This window comes from Cebus imitator, unplaced genomic scaffold (genome assembly GCF_001604975.1).
Source record: "Cebus imitator isolate Cc_AM_T3 unplaced genomic scaffold, Cebus_imitator-1.0 Scaffold289, whole genome shotgun sequence".
NCBI classification, from domain to species: Eukaryota; Metazoa; Chordata; class Mammalia; order Primates; family Cebidae; genus Cebus; species Cebus imitator.
In genome coordinates, this window is record NW_016107604.1 from 2,014,611 (window position 1) to 2,032,425 (window position 17,815).

At 41.8% G+C, this 17,815-nt stretch overlaps 1 protein-coding gene across 1 annotated transcript in view; it reads left to right on the top strand.

The window, feature by feature from the left end:
- Positions 1-213: 213 nt before the first annotated feature.
- The window catches only part of LOC108285068 (norrin cystine knot growth factor NDP), a 26,070-nt gene continuing 8,468 nt past the window's right edge, over positions 214-17,815 (top strand). The window contains exons 1-2 of the mRNA XM_017502059.1: positions 214-637; positions 15,088-15,468. Of these exons, the coding sequence (XP_017357548.1) occupies positions 15,295-15,468 (174 nt within the window). The 5' untranslated portion in view covers positions 214-637; positions 15,088-15,294. The remainder of the gene's footprint in view (positions 638-15,087; positions 15,469-17,815) is intronic.

The window sequence follows — 17,815 nt, forward strand, 5'->3', positions numbered from 1 at the left end:
AATTTCTGGTTCCCATCTCTCCCCTCTCTTAGAATTTCAACTTCATCATCGTCAGCTGCCTAATCGTTCAACAGAATGCCACTCTGCCTTTGTATTTCTGAAACTATGCGTCTCTAGTGCGGAAGGCACATCTTTACGGCAGCCACATGGTTGCAAAAGAATCAAATTCAGAATATTCATTTGGCCTTTTATTATTTCCGTAATATCATTTAAAAAACAAAGGAAGAAAGAAACTTCCTCGCCCTTGTTCTGCTACGCTGTTCCATCGTGAGATGCTCCGTGGAAGGGAGCCGAGCGGTGGGCAGCGGCTGAGTCCCCGATAACGAGCGCCTCACATTTCCGTGGCATTCCCATTTGCTAGTGCGCTGCTGCGGCCGCACGCCTGATTGATATATGACTGCAATGGCACTTTTCCATTTGACATTCTCTCTCTCTCTCTCCCTCTCTCTCCCTCTCTCTCTCCCTCTCTCTCTCTCCCTGTGTCGCTTAAACAACAGTCCTAACTTTTGTGTGTTGCAAATATAAAAGGCAAGCCATGTGACAGAGGGACAGAAGAACAAAAGCATTTGGAAGTAACAGGACCTCTTTCTAGCTCTCAGAAAAGTCTGAGAAGAAAGGAGCCCTGCGTTCCCCTAAGGTAAGCAGGAAAACAAGCGCTGCCGGCTTGCCTAGGAAATCGCTTCTTTCCAAACGGAGCATTTCATCCTCCTCTCAGACAAAGAGACAACCTTTAAATACCACTGAAATTTGCATTACTTTAATTTGCATTAATCTGTAGCATGCTAGCATTGTGTTTCTTAAACGAACGGGTCTTTGAAGTCTGTGACAGAGCAGGGAACCTCCTAGAAAAGCTCGGAAATATCTTTTGGTTTGACTTAAAGAGATTTTCTTTTCAAACTCTCTGCGTAGTTAGATGTAACTTTGCCATGGTTCTTATAGTTGACCCGGTGAAGCGGGGCTGAGAAGCAGCAACTCGCCAACATGGATTCATGGAGCCCAGTATCTTCCCCAGCACCCTCATCCCACTTACAATGGGGGCACTATTAACGCAGGCAAGACTGCGAGTTTAAAAGTGCACTGTTTACTTTTATTACTACTTATGTATGCTGCTGATCTCCTGCCAGGGCTCTGCCGGAGTGCTCAGAATGACTTCAAACAATAGGCAACATTTATTTCTAGCTTTCTGTGTCACGCTTTGCAGGAATCCTGCTCCTTGCACTCTTCTTTCAACGTGCAGGTCTTTGCTTCCCTAGATGCATTCGGGAGCACCGGGAGGAGATAAGGATGGATTTACTGTATGATCTTGATTGGGCAAAAAGTCCGAGGAAATGCATGCTGTTTGCCTTGGACTTACTGCAAGGGGTTATTTTTAGTCATCAGCTCGTCCCGGCAGCATGATGTTCAAGGAGTGACTGGGAAAGGATGCTCCCACCAGCACAGGGACCAGGACCTGTAGGAATGACTGCTACAGATACCTGAGGAATATTCTGAGGGTTCTTTCAAACTTCGGAATACAAGTTCTCTCTTTAAATGAACAATTGAACTGTAGGAGGCCTGGGCATAATTCTTTCTTGGGGGACGGGAAGTTTGATTGTGTACAGAATGTTAATGACTCAGAACGCCCAGTAACGGAGGCTCATTGTAACAGACTAGCCCAGATAAGCCTCCACGAGAAGCAGATTCCCATCTTTACTGAGATTCAGGTGTGGAAAAGGAAGCTATTTGGCAAGACAAGAGTCCCTTGTACAGTTCTTTGCCACTCATTAATAACAGATATGGCTGCTGTGAAACATGTCTCTTTTCATTTCTAATATTAGTCTATTTTAATTACAAGGAGCTGGCATTGGCAAATTACCCCAACACATAGCATTAAATACCAGGTGCATTTGAAAGCATAGAGATGCCTGAAATGTGGGGTTGCTGTGGGAGTCAAGCAAATACAGCGGGGACTGTACAATGCTTCTCAACTGAGCGTTTAAACCAAATGCAAATATCTGCTTATTTTCTTCTCATCAGTGTTGCTAATTCAAGCAAACTTTAAGGTCCCGTTTGCCAGTTTTCATTGCAAATCGGGACATAGTTTATGCAAAACTTTTCTGATTTTCTCTGATAACTAATCTAAAAAGCATCGTTGAATGAAAATCTGATATTGGGATGGGTTAATTTGCAACTTTGGGGTATTCATTATTCAAGAAAGCCATAAAAGACACTATGGATTCCTTTGCTATAAAATTTTATTGTAATTTTTTTAAGAAAAACTACTGCTGTTAGCAAAGCATTTAGCTGAATCAAAATAATTTTCTTAGACTATTATTCAGATCATTACATGAGAGTATTTGAACACAAAATGCAATGCTTTGCATCATTTATTTTACAATACATTTGGTTCAGGTAACGGGAGAACTGGCTGAGGCCTTCTTACGACTGTGGACCAAGCAGCTGACACCCACAGATGGAAATGTGCCTGTGGAGTTTTCAATCTTAATTCGAGTTCCAATGACACCGCCAAGGGAAAAATAAATCATTTTTCAATACATTTAACAATTTCCAACTCATTTATTTTCCTGGGCCCTTGAAAAATGTGGTGAGTTTCCTGGAATTATAGCCACCAATGGTGGCCAGCAATCTTTATTTTAAGAACTCAGAATTCAAGTACTATTTATTCTCTGTTTAATTATTTACTCCATTAATTTTTAAATAAATATTTATTAAGCATTTTCTCTATGCTAGTCCTGATGGATGCAAAGGTGAAGGAGACATCGTCTCCTACTCTAATTCTCAGTCCATATGCTATCTCTAGTTAGATTTTGGAACTGAAATAGGCATTAAAGTGGGCAATGACTTTCTTGTTATAAAGAATTATTTAAAATAGCTACCGGTTTCCAGATTTATTTGAAATGATTCTCACTCATCAGTGGGTTTTCTTTCCATTTATGATTAAGGGATTCCCCTTTGGCCTTTTTTTTTTTTTTTTTTTTTTTTTTTTTTTTTACCAGATCCTGGGTTCATTTCATTTGCACAGCTAACATTGCCTAGTTCTTTCCAGCCTAGGTAGAAGAATCCTGGAAAAAGAGAGTAGTTTTTCCTTTCTCTGCTCTCCCGAGCACCCTTTGGAAAGGACCACATGCTGTCTGTATTGGGATGGGTGTGAGTTGCCTACTCAGTAGCTAACATCAGAGCCACTTGATGAATCATTGACTTAGAAACATGCATGGAGAAAGATGCAGTCACTATCTGTCACCACTTACTTGTCTCACTCCCAATATCAAACCCAATGACCTCTGGGCCTGGCCTAAATTCAAGAGGCCCCTGGGAGGAAGCTGCTGGAAACTGTTCCCCAAACTCAGGTCTCCATCATAGCCCCACAGTGTTGCTTTCAAATAACCCAGTATGGTGTTTTATCACGCGGTTAGGTTACTGGGAAAAAACCCTGAAAACAGTATCACCAGGGTCCTTGACTTGGTCCTTAGCAGCTAATCCTCCATCGTTGGATTCAAATGCCTGTGACTCCCTGGGGTGCCTGACTCACCCTAGCCAGCCCTCAGCTTCTTGGCCAGCGGCCTTTGAGCCCATCCTCACCTCTTCCCATGACAGTCAGTGACTGCTGCTTTGCCCAGGCCTTCTTCACTAGGCCAGCGGCCAGTGGGAGCACAGGGGATGGGGAGGCAGGTGGACAGACTGAGAAATGCTAAGGCAGAGTGGGGAAGCAGGGCCATGAGAGGGTGGGTGAGCTCCAGGGCCTGGGTTTCTGTGGCCTGCCCTGGCTGTGATCAGCTGTCATTTCCTCTTCGTGTATGACACTGTGGAACATATTAAAATTTCTCCGGGATGGTATGTTTGGAATTCCTCTGATGCCCCACCTCACCAACTTACCCGGACAATAAAAGCAAGGTTGTAAGCCTTTGAACAGCTGGCTGGCTATATATTTCCCCTCTTTCTTTCACATAATCTAATTCAGAAAAGAATCCAGCTAGACTGGCAGTGCCATGTCTGGGTACTTGTTTCCTGCAAGTCCTTCCTCCGCCACCTCCTCCCGCCTGTCCTGGAATCTTCCTGGGTGGCATGTGGCTTTTCTTTTCTTTTGCTCACCACCACTCCCAGCCCGCCCCCTTTTCCCTTCGCCTGAGCTCCTTCCATTGTCAGCTGGCTCTTTGCTCTGTCTGTTTTCCAGACAGCTTGGGTCCTGTTCCATCCGGGGAGAGCAGCCCATGAGGTCTCCCCATCTCCATAGTATTCCCAGGATGTCATTCTTGGCTCCAGCTCTGCCTGGGCTGATAGGATTGGGGGGCTTTTTGTAGTCCCAAGCCTGAATCCACTCACAGAGCGGGGAAGCCACATGGCTCAGCTGCCCTTTGGGCTGCCGAGAGCAGAACTGGAGTGACCGGGTTGGCAGGGACAAACATACCATCACAGTGACCCGAACATCTCCGGCAAAGGCCTTGGGGGTGGGAGCGCTATGGGAATGCCTAGATGCACTTGGGCCTACATTAAGAGAAATGTGGTTATTCTCTGTTTCAGGGGAGAGACAGTGCCCTGCCCTGCCTCCTTTCCCCGTCTGTACTTCCCACATCCGTCCCTCCCAAAACAGAAAGAAAGAGAGACAGGACTTCTAATTTGGCTAGCACAGACCTGAATGTCTTTATGAAACCCGTTTGGTGAAAGAAAGAGGGGAGAAATATATGCTGGGTTGATCCGAGCTAGAAAATGCATGGAGCTTTGGAGATAGGGAGGGCTTTTTCTTTCTTTTCTGCGTGTCTCTTAACAGGAGAACAACCGTTTCCTTGATGAGTTGCAAATGGAAGGAAGTGGACCTCCCAATTAGAGATTCCCATTTAAGAGCCTCAATGTAAACCTCCCTGTGACATCCTAAAAAGATGCTGCTAATGTCCCTGGGACCAAAAGGTATTAAAGAGCAAGCTACAAGGTGGTTTCCTATCCCTTTTCTTTTTCTGGGAGCTTTGCTCGTCTTTTCCAAATTAGCTAAAGTTCATTAAAGGACCCAGAAGGAAGAATTTAACGCAGCTGAATTAAAATGAGTCTTTCCCTGTTAGCCTGACAAGAAGAAAAAAAGGAAGAAAGAAAGGGAAAGAAAGAGAAGAAAGAACCAACTCCCTTCCGCTACCACTTCTTGGGTTTTAATATGAATTATTCCATACAAGTCCCTAGGCTAGAGGATCTATTTAAAGACGCCTGGCAGCATGAAGGGAGAGGGTAAAAATACAACCACTCTTTTGTCCATCAAAGGTTTTCTTTGGGAGGACATTAAGAGCATTCCTGTTTTCTTGTCTGCCTCTGCCAGTGGCAATGTTCCAACTGGTAGTACCCACTCCTCGCCCATCAGGTCAGCAATCATGAACTTCTTCTGTGTTAGATTTCAGAAGAAAACAAAGGGTGGGAAATCCTTCCGAAACCCTTATGTGTGTGCAGCAGGGCAGGGGAGGCTGAAACTGGAATCAGTACTCACTTGGCTGTGCAGGTTGCATGCTGCAAATTCACACACCCACGCAGTTGAGTTTTTGAGGAAGATTGTGCCGATGGCATTATTTCTGATGCCAGCTTCCCTCGCATCTGCAAAGCTTTTTTCTTGTGTCTCCGGCAGTCATTTGCTTGTCACCATTCATGTTTACTGTCCCCTTCATCAGAGGTTCTCAGAGCCTGATGGTCAAGGATATGTCACTAGAGTCATACCCTCAGACCCATTTGCAACAGTCAGAACATAAAATCCTGCATGGGGTTTGCAATCTGAAACAATTACTTTCTTGTTAGGAAGAATGCTGACTCAGAAAATTCAAAGAATGGGTAACTTCAGTTGGTGACATATCCCTAGTGCTCATAATCAGGAATTCATCCAGTTGGGGTCCATTTCACCCTCATGGCACAATCTGGACATAGACATTGACCAGTAGCTTTAAACTGGGTATAAGATTTGCAATAGATAATGTTTTTGTCTTTTTTTTTTTTTTTCCACAAAAGCTAAGAATTTTTCAGAAAATTTGCTCCCTTCCAAGACCTGGCTCAATCCCAACTTTTTCTTTTAAGCCGTGATCCAACCAATTGCAGTATCCTTTAAAAATGAAAGGGCAACAGGTTGAGACATTCAAGAAAGTTGATGAGCTGTCAGAAAATGCTCAAGGGTGGCCTTTCTACAGTGCCACGAACCAACAACAGCCTTAAATATGGAGTCCTCTTCTATCCTTTCATCAGTAGGGAATAAAAACAGGGAGCGGGCAGGTCATGGGAGAAGTAACAAAAGAGAAGTGTGGAGGATTATTTTTGATGTTCAAAATCTGCTGCTTCCCTTTCAATGTTTTCAAATATCACAATTTCAGAAAGGGAAGGATCCCTTCATTTCTCCCACTCCCTCCCAGGAAGGCATTTGAAGTTGCTGTCTTTACCTGAAAAGGAGGTCAACTCCTCAAGTGAAAAAACTTCCACCATCTTCAACTAGAAGTAAAATGTAGGTATACACATTCGTACCTAATGATGTGGGTACAAATATAATTTGCATCCACAAACTACGATGGATGTAAAGAATCAAAGCAATCCAATTCCTAATCAAAGTCCAATTTCTCTTTAAAACTTGAGAGGATATTTTAGGACTCATTACATTTCTGTGATTTTACTCCCCCCCCAAATTATGGAAAATTACTTCTTTTCAGAATTTAAATTTTTCTTTTGAGGTTTGGAATCCAAAGGCAGCAGAATAGTATTGTTACAGACAAGATGGCAATCAAAAGACATAGCTGTAGCATGCATGGTTTAAGCAAAGCAAGGCAAGCCGAAAACCACTAGCCCAATGAGTTCAAGGTTATCAGCAATATAGGGACACATACTTTTATGTGATTTTTATGATAACCTTGCCCCTTTGACACACGTCTGAGTCTAGGACGTTCCGGATTACAACAGGATTGAATTCAGCATTCAAATCCCACCATTGGGCAGAAAAGGCAAATTGAATGGGGAATGGAAAGACTGAGTTGTTCCTGTTGTTTATACCCCATTCCTAACTAAGGGCTCTACAGCTGTTAGGTGAGATCACTACCCACCATTCCAAAATGTTGTTGCGGGTGAGGAGGTTCAAACGCAGCTTTGGAAACACTTTGCTGCACTCTTTGAAGAAAAGCCAACATACTCATTTGGCTCTAGGGTAAAAAGGAGCCCGTACCCTGAGCTAACACTGGTCACTTCTCTTCTCCTGAGGCCATACCATGGCCAGCAGTTCAGCAGCAGAACAAGTGTTTAGTTAGTTCAGCACAAGTGTCCCCAGAACACCTGGTCACCTTTTCTTTTCCACAGGGAGAATGTACATTCATGCATTTTGGCAGGACTGAATCCTCTGAGCTGGGTGTCTCAGAACTCTCCTATTTTCTTTCCAAAGGGTCTTATGCAGTAGAGTGTGTCTCATTCCTCATACAAAATCCCCTTCCTGGGAGGGAGTGGGTGAAATGAAGGGATCCTTCCCTGACTGAAATTGTGCTATTTGAAAAAATTGAAAGGCTAATGGCAGATTTCAAACATCAAAATGAATCCTTCCTCCTCTTCTTTTGTTACTTCTCCCATGACCTGCTGTCTCCCTACTTTAACTCCCCATTGATGAAAGGATAGAAGGGGACTCCGTGTTTAGGGCTACTGTTGATTTGTGGCACTATAGAAGTGCCACCCCTAAGCATTTTCTGACAGCTCATCCCCATCTCAGTAACAGCTTTTAGTTGGGTAGCTAGATTTACAGAAATAGTCAAATCCTTGGAGGAAAAGACTTCAACAGAAAAGTACTTCTTGACACTTGGGTAACCTGACCTGGTCATTTCCAATTTATACAAGATTTGAATTCTAAAAGTCAGTTAGTTATGTCAACTGTTAAAAACTCAGAATGAGTCTTTCCATTATTCAGAATGGGTCTTTGCTGAGTATCTGTTGCCATAGAAGCCCACAGATACGCAGCACATGATCGAAGTGCCATACCCAGTGGTCAACTCTTTTAGACTTAGGTCGTAGCCCAGGGCTTCTGGAATGTACCTCCCCTAGCAGAGAAGTTCTGTAGTAAATACTTTACCAAGTACAGTGCCTTCCTCTCGACTACCAAGACTTTACTGATTCTACAGCTGCAGAGAAGAAAAGTTTTCGAATCAATCTTTCTCTTCTATCCTAAACCAGAGTATCACAGATTGTCCCATTAGGGCACGAGGATCTGTGGCTCAAGCTCAGTTAAGGAATAAGCGTGTTTCAAAAGAAAGGTTCAAGAAGGTGGAACTCAGCCTATATTGTCATTATCAAATGCAACAAGTCTAATTCTAGCATGGTTGACTATTATTAACCTTTCTTCTCTCCCCATTTATGCTTTGGTGGATACTGGACAGAAATCCCACAAATTTTAAGACAGCTGTAAGAGAAATAGTAACTGGTTAAATATCCTCACTAACCCACTTCAAATAATAATAATAATTATTATTGTTAACTTTTTTTTTGAGACAGGTCTTACTCTGATGCCCAGGCTGGAGTGCAATGATGCGGTCACAGCTCACTGCAGGCTTGACCTCCCAGGCTCAGGCAAACCTCTCGCCTCTACCTCCCAAGTAGCTGGGACCACAGGCGTGTACCACCATGCCTGGCTAATATTTTTTATTATTTTTGTAGAGATGAAGTCTCTCTATGTTATCCAGGATGGCCTTGAACTCCTGGGCTTAAGTGATCCTCCCAACACTGCCTTCTAAAGTGGTGGGATTACAGGCATAAGCCACTGCACCTGGCCCACTTCCTATTATTAAGAGGATATTATTAATGTATAAACTAGTACATTGCAAACACTCAATCAAATTGTTATTAATGGCTATTTTTATTTCAGGCCACCAATATAGCCTCATTAAGGGGCAAATACTTATAGCTTGGGCTTCAGTATGGGTTCAGGCACCACCTTAAAACTTTTCTGCAATCATTAACTCCTTGAATAAGAAGGGAACTCTTTTTGTAGTATTGCTTTGGGAATATGTAGCCCCAAGACAGGGGTTGTACTTGAAGAAGCTTGGGTAGAGTTAGAGACTGTCAGAAATGGATAGAAACATAAATCATCTAGACCAGTCTGTTCATTTTGCGAATGAGGAAACCGAGTCCTAGAGAAGGCAAGTGACTTGCTGGAGATCACACAGCCAATGAAGGGAGACTGGAACTCAGGGCTTGAGGATCTTCATATCAGCCATCCTTACACCAGATCAGGCGACCGTGGAATGCTCTGTAGGTTTCAGAATACAGTGAAATTGTTATCCCATTTCTGACAAATCAGTACTGGGACACGGGACACTAACAACATAGGCAAGCAATGGGTCTAGGGAGGAAAAGATGAAAGCTGTAGGTTAAGTGAGAGTTTGGATACAATGAGATGTTTTTCTGGTGTTCCTGACAATGCCTGAAAAAAATAATCAGAATTTTAAACTTCAGTCAGGCTCAAGGTCGCGTCCTCCCACTACAGTGCCTCCTCAGACAGTAAAACTGTCCAAGCCAAGGACATACACATGGTGGGGGCACTTGACAGTTGGCTCCTCTCCCCACCCTCCAAATTATTTATATTTCTGGTCCTTCAGTTTAGCACTCCTCTTTACCCCAGGATTGTAATTCATGGCCTCTTTCCCTGGCCATATTCCTCCATTCCTTTTGTTTCTCCCATCTCTTTTCTTCCTCCATCACCCCCCCTGCTGACCTTGGCCACACTTGGCTAGTAGTGCAGGTTGGGAGAACACAGAGTCCTATCACAGACTGGAGGACTATTGTTTAATCACAAGGATGTTGTCTTCTTTCTCCTAAGGTAGCACTCTGGAGGTAGTTACTGCTTCCTTTATTTCCTCACCCCCCACCACCTCTGCACTGTAGAATAGACACATGAAATGCGTCTATCTCTGAGATGAAAGGGGCAAGGACCGCTTCCTCCCCACTGACCTTGTGCCTGCCCATCCTTGGAGATGCCTGGAGTTTGCAGGCTGGGGGCCTAGCAGTGTTTGCAGTCAGTGCCGCTGCCTCTGGGTCAGCCCAGGCTTGGCTCCTTGGCTGCTACTGATGTGCTGCCAGATAGGAATATTAAAAACCATTCATTGAGTGCACAGGATGCTTTGTAAAATCCAACATACTGTTTACAGTTTATAAATTAAGTGCCTTGGGAAGAGGTATTTGACTTACTCTCCAAGGCATCTAGTTGACTAGATCCAATTGGAATCCTTTGAGTTCCTGGGAAGGGGCTATTTAGCACTTCACACTTTCTGAGTTAGACCTTGGGTTTCTTGCTTTTCTGATCCTAGTACTGTATGAAGTTTTATCTAGGGTTATCTAGCACGCGTCGTTCCACTTATAAATCTTTTATTTTTTTTTTGCAGTTTCTTTGATAGAGGCTCTATGTTCTACCATCTTTACTTTGTTTATGCTTCATATCATTTTTTAAATTACAATAAATATCAAATAATTCTGGCTGGCATACTGACTCCATTCCAAGGTCATTATATTTTATCTGAGTAACTCCATCTTCTTAGAAATGAAGGAATGAATACTGGATACAAATTAGATGTTCAGGGAGCTTAGCAATGTGTCTAAAAAAATCCAGGAAAACAACAGGCGAAGACTCTTTGCCTGCAGATGCAGTAAGCTAGAAGAGGGATCTAGGTTAGGACCTGTATTTTTCCCCTGACCCTGTCTCTTATCTGATAGAGCAAAAGGAGACACATAGTAGGTGCTCAATAAATACACATTAAAAAATATTCGTTGAAAGAAGCCACAGAAGGGAATATCAGTATATATTAGTATTGAAAACAGCCCAGCGGGGAAAATATGGATACTGAAGCACCACCCTCCTGTGCCTGGCTAGCAAGGCAAGAATAAGGCCATTCTTGGCAGATGCCACTTGTCTTAGCCTGTTGCTGAGCCAACTTGTGCGAAACCAGCACTTTACCCCCTGCCAACCAGAAGGTCAGCCCAAGAGTGAGCTGATCTGTGGGCACAACACCATCTCTCACCCAGGAGGCTGGGCCCGCAGTAAGCTCTGCTATATTATTTCGCTGAGGATGACAGGTGGGGAAATCTGGGCACCAGTTGTTCTTTTCCACTGGTATCATTTGGAAGGTAGCTCCAAAGTCGGGCACGCCAGCCTACGTGCCTCTCCTGCCGGCAGAGGCTCCACATTGGAGCTATTAGAATGTGGGCTCTGTACATCGGCCAAGTTCATGTCTCAGAGATGTATCCAGAGCATAGACTGGCCACAGGGCTACTGAGTTCAGCAAGAGAGTCATTCTCTTGTTCAATCCGTTATTGCCTGGGCCAAGGTTCTAAGTCTTCATAGGCAGCTGTGGATTTTATGACACATGGCTTAAAAAATTAAGGCAAACTGGAATTAATTTAGTTTTGAGAAAACAACAGAAGCTGCTACAAAGCAGACATAACCCAGGCTGCCAGAAAGTGGTGATCTCAGTGGTGAACATGTTCTTAATTCCTGATTTTCCTTTGTGAGGTCTTCCTCCCACTCCCATACTTTGCACATTCTCACTTATGCACATCCTGAGCAACACCATGTTGACAACTTGACTTAGCCTTGCTCTTTTCCTGAGCTGTATTTTTATTTCTTCTTTAATGCAACAGTGTTGGTTCATTCAATTCAATCGCTTAGGGCAAAAGAAGAAAAAGAAATCGCAGTTATGTTTCAAGAATCTTACCTTTTGGTTTCGAGGGTTCTGTGAGTTTTGTGGCATATTTACATTGTTGCTTACATTCTTATTTCAGAGTTTAAGATAAAAACTGGACAACAACTATCAGGTTTTCTGAAAGTGCTGAAATGAAAAATCTATTTCTTAGAATGAATGGTAAAACAACATTTCCTGTCACTCTTTTATTCTTTAATATTACTTCTGGGCTCAGCTTATCATCTCTAAAAAGAAAGCCAGATGATCAAGTTACATTATATGTGACATTATCTATTTATCTGTGTACATTTCATAATATCTGCTTGCAAAGCATTTTACTCACTTTCAGGAAAAATTTTTAAACTGTGCTTGCAATTCAGGATGGTGCTACTAGGTGGCAGTAGTGTACTATGTGTTCGTCCTGGAAGAGTATTTGACTAAGAGACTAGCATGTCTCTTAGTCTCCCATAATTATAAGAAATAAAAATATAATATTTTTTAAATACTCAAACTAGCACAAACAGTAAACATCCATTAACTTGGTTATCAGATTTAGGCTGAGCTTTTAAAAGAGAAAGCTTTATTTTTTTTAATGAAATTTTAAATACAGTATACATCCCCAAGCTCCAAAGTCTAAAAATACAAAAAGATATATGGTGGGAAGTCTTTTTCTCATGTCTGCCCCTCAACTACCATAGGTAACTAATTTTATTAGTTTCTTCGGTATCCTTTCAGAGCGTCTCTATACAAATACATGTTTTTATTTCTCCTCATTTTAACACAAATCAGTACATAGAATTTCTGCATCTTTCCAAATACAGTTGGTTAGTATATTGTTGTGTGAATATTTTAGAATACAATTAACCAGTTCCCTATTAATGGATATTCATTGCTGTTTCCAATTTTCAGCCATGTGCTCATGTGATTTCACATGTAGGATAATTCACAGAAGTGGAATTGCTGGGTCCAAATTATATACATTTGCATTTTTCAAAGGTATTGCCAAATTGGCCTCTCCAGAGCTTGGACCAATTTATACTGAACTTTCTCCAAAATCGGCTTGGTTTCCCATAGCCTTGCCAATAGGGTGCATGATCGGACTTTGGAATCTTTGTAAACCTGATTGGTTGAACAATATATTTCAAAGTACTTTAAATTTTCATTCTCTTAAGTAAGAATTTTATTCTCTTAAATTTTCTTCTATGTTTAAGGGTCCTTTATATTTCCCTTTTCTGTGGAGAAAGTGGAAATGCCAACAAATACAACCATGCATACATATACATAGGGTTTTGTTATTGATGTAGCTTGTTTTTGCCATCATGCTATACATGTTTTTCTTTAATTTGCTTTGCTTATTTAACCATACCTCCTGGCCATGACTCTGAAGAGAAGTTGCTGGCAGTGCAGAAGGAAGGCCAGGACTGGAATGTCTGCTTCTCTCTTCATCCTTTTGCCATTGACTCCTGGGGGAAATATCTGTAGACCGAAGCAGTGAAAGGAGAAATCTAATCAATTCTCTTTCGGACGCTAATTAACGCTTCAAAGAGACACATAACCAGTTGGGATAATTTAGTCTTACTGAAACTTGGGAAATGGTCAGTAATATTTCATCCTCTGAACGTGGTCCACAAGAAAGTTCTGGCTCTTTGAGCTGATGTCTTGGCAATTTTCAGGGTAACGTGTATAGGAAAACTTAGATTATGCAGATGAAAAGAAAATAAACATGCTCTTCTGCATCCTTTGCCGATTTGAAACTTTGGGCACAGGTTTGATTTATTTCAATGAGATGTTGTTATTAGCATGAACATAAGTGGTGCAAAGTTGTATTGCAATATGGTCTCCTCAACTTTGGGCTCACTGTCCGCATATGGAGATGATAGTAACTGAATCCATAGTTATTAAGTGGTGACATTTTAGAACATGAAGGGACAGCAGATGCCATCTCTGTTAACTCCTTCACTCTACAGATGAGGAAACTTGGGCTAGAGGAGGTTGAATGACTTGTATAAGGTTTCCGCAGCTAATTAATGGCAGTACCAGGACTCAAGTTCAAGTGGGTCTCCTCATTACTGGTCTTTGCCCTTCCTGCAATTTATATGACTTCCCTCAGACACATGTGCTGAAGCTTTGCTATTGCCAGGGATTCTCTGCTCTGAAACAGCCCTTTCTCACACATCCCTTTCCTCTTAGGATCCCCTGCCTCACACTTCCAAGACAGCTAGTTGAGGCTATATGGGTCTGATGCCATTCTATTAGTGCCAAATGAATTGGCTTATGCCAACTTGAACTCCTTATCTTGATTTTATCAACACTTTGCCCTGTTTATTCAGACTGTTCATGAGTAGGAAGTTAAGGAAAATGTTGCCTATGAGCAAAATGATTGAACTTTTATTTGAAATACCTTTGAAAAATTTCCTGAAACTTTAATTATCATGTTCCTTTTCTTTTGGATGTCATATGAGGCCCTCCCAATGTTCCTAAATGTTTGAAAATATTTTTGACACTCTCTGTCTTCTGTTGTGATTAAAAAAAAAAAAAGAAAGCACCAGTGTTGGCCATGCCTGGGGAGTTAGTGAGGTAATCTGGAGAGATCTCTGGACCCTAGTCTTTTGTCCAAGAGGTATGGTCAAAAGAACAAAGCAAATTTCAGAAAAACCAGTATGATACGATCCTATTTTAATGGTAAGTCTGTTCCAACAACTGTTTCCTCTTTCAAATTACACCATGTGCCCAGGCTACAGAGGCTGTGCAGAAATGTGACTCTGTTGGCAGATAAACATGCGATACTTTAAACGTGCCATAGGCCAGTTAGCATGACGTGTATTTCAGACGCAGCTTGTCATCAGTGCTGGGTGGCATGGGGCTTAAAACAAAAACAGGATGAGCCTAAAGCACAGAAGTGGAAAATTAGGTGTGTGGGTGGGTATGGACTTGGAAATGGAAAATGTGCTTCCCTGTGGGACATGGCTTGTGTTCATTAGCGCTGACCTGCCTCCTCTCTATCCCTGTAAGCTGACATTGACACCAAAGCTCACTGAGAACCTGAATAGACCCTCCTACCCCCACCAACCAAGGGCAAAGATGAGACCACCCAATTCAGTTATGTTGCTGCCAGAACAACATGTTTAATCTTTAACAAGAGTTCAAATTATTCTTGCCCCTAGGAACATGGGCTTCAGTAATTAAAGTGAACATGTGTTGACTTTAAACCATTGTGTCCATTAAACCATTGTGTCCACCTCCAAATGGTTATAAATATGTAGCATACGCTATGGGAGTTGGTGTGGAATGGATGACAGCCTTTGCTAATGACACTCTAGAAACCAATATTCTCCTCTCAAAATAACATGGAAAAATTCTACTCAATACCTCCTGGGTTCCATTAGTGGTTCTGGGTAAATAATTCTGGGGGAAATAATTTCTGTTTTCATTCCAGCTGTGCAGCAAATACTGTGATGATGGATTGCAAGCGCAAAGAGTAAGACAAAACTCCAGCACATAAAGGACAATGACAACCAGAAAGCTTCAGCCCGATCCTGCCCTTTCCTTGAAAGGGACTGGATCCTAGGAGGTGAAGGCATTTCCAATTTTTTGTCCTCTGCCTCCCTCTGCTGTTCTTCTGGAGAAGTTTTTCCTTACAACAATGAGAAAACATGTACTAGCTGCATCCTTTTCTATGCTCTCCCTGCTGGTGATAATGGGAGATACAGACAGTAAAATGGACAGCTCGTTCATCATGGACTCGGACCCTCGACGCTGCATGAGGCACCACTATGTGGATTCTATCAGTCACCCATTGTACAAGTGTAGCTCAAAGGTAAGACCAAGGTCTCTGCGAGGGGAGCATTTCCCTCAGAAACAGGTGAGAAGCCATATTTTTTTTTTTGTCAGGGGATGGAGAACTATGATCATAGCCCAAACGTAAGTGATGTGGCTGGCCTGCAGGGCTTGTGCGAGAATTAGGCTTTTAGGATTTCCCCCCATGCTTTGCACTATTGTCAGTAAAGCTGCCTAATCAATCACGTGCACACCCATTCAGTGGGAGAGGCGTCTTTTGCTCCTGGCTGTGATGTTTATGAGTGGTAGCGTGCTTTTCCAAAAAAGAAAAATGGAGTTTACAAGTTTTAACTCTCTACCTCCGTCATCGATACAGAGGAAGAGAATGCAAAGAATGTGACTGACCAGCGGAACATACTTCTTGGAGGTCTCTTTAAAGAGTTTCTTGGGGGAAATAACTGGCTTTGTGTTCTGAGCCTCTCTTTAGGTGCTACATTTCTGTTAAAATGATTTCAAAAGATAAGGGGCAATATGATCATTTATCATTTTTACATCATTCATCCAAATCGTTCTTGTTTGGAAAAGGATGCTTGTTTCTTGCAGAGGCAATCTGTGCCTCAGTGGTGTGCAAAGGAATATCATGCTTAAAAGGCCACCAAGAATGGCCAGTCACATAGACCACCCAGAAGGGAGAGGCAGGGTGGAACATATGAGATCTCACAACTGTCACTGTCCCTAAAAAGGCACAAGAATGAAATTCGTCCACACTTGGTAAATATGAATTTGGTTAGTCCAACCTCAGAGATTTTTACTTTTAGTTTTGAGACGAAAATCACTTAAGCATTCTCGTGTGGCAAGTAGTTTTTGAAATTATCAGCATATTTAAGAATTTTTATAGTATCAATCACTAGAATTAAGACCATCTAAGTCAATCCCTCCACTCTCCATTCAAAACATTATGACTTTTGTGTGTAAGCCTTGAAAATTTCCATTAATTTCTTAATGATAGCTCAGTGATGATGATTCATTTTAGTTTGGGGGGATCAGAATTCGGGTTAAATCATTTTAACCATTATATTAATAAGATCTATGACTGTGGGAAAAAATTGAGATTTTTCCACTTAATAAAAACTTTCTGGCTCTTATTTACGTTTGTAGAACCAAAAAAAAAAAAAAAAAAAAGGAATAAATAGAGGAACCTGAATTTTTGCAGGGCCACAATTCCTTCTTAGGAAAGAAAACTAAAACAAATTGAGAAAAGCCATGAAAAGTGCTTTTACAAGTGTGATTGCTCAGAAATTGTGGGCCCATGTAAGGTAGAATGCAGCAATTGTTAGCTTCTCTTTCCCTCCTCCTTCAGAAACAGACAGCACTAATATTTAGTGATTTTATTCCATGGATAATTTCTTTCACTATTGAATTGCCCTCCATAATCATGATTCTTTTTTTAAAAAAAGGAATGAAAATTATTTCAAAGAAAGTGTCACTATGATGATAGAAAGAAACAAAGAAATGGGAACATCTATAAAAACTGGAAAACAATCTGGAAAGATTGGACTAAATGATGGAGGAGGACCTTGGCAACAATCACGTTGATCTAGCGAAGGTCAAAGACGAGACGTCACAAACTCAAACAGAAGAAATTCACAGTGCTTGAGCATGAGTCTTAGAAACAGACTTTAGTGTACTGTCGTTCACCTTTGTTTCTTCTAGAATGCCATGGCAAATAACAGAGCAAAATTGTGATAGTAGGAGAAATGTTTGTAATTTCATGGGAACAATCTGTTTTCAAACATCCCAAATATAGCAATAGTTTTATGTAAATGGTGCTTGCAATTATAAACCTTTCTTCCCTGGCCATAAAATATGCCTGGCAAAATCTCAACTACCCAGACCTTTTCTAGATTAGATTTTTCTCCATGTATCCAGGAGCAAAACTATTTTCATTTGGAAATGTTCTGTAATTCTTAACTCTTACATTCTCAGGCTGATCTTCTCTCTCAAGGGCCTCACTTAATGAAATTGTTTGCATTTAGAGACTTGGGATAAAACATTTAGCCTGTGTCTAGAAAAGAGCCAACAATAATCTACCCCAGCTTCTTTTTACAAAGAAAGACTAAGGTAGATTTTTTTGTCTCTGTAAAAGTTTTCTGCCAGGGCCGGTGGCTCACACCTGTAATCCCAGGACTTTGGGAGGCCAAGATGGGCGGATCACAAGGTCAGGAGTTTGAGACCAGCCTGACCAACATGGTGAAACCCCGTCTCTACTAAAAAATTACAAAAAATAGCCGGGCATGGTAGTGCATGCCTGTAATCCTAGCTACTCAGAAGGCTGAGGCAGGAGAATTGCTGGAACCCAGGAGGCGGAGGTTTCAGTGAGCTGGGAT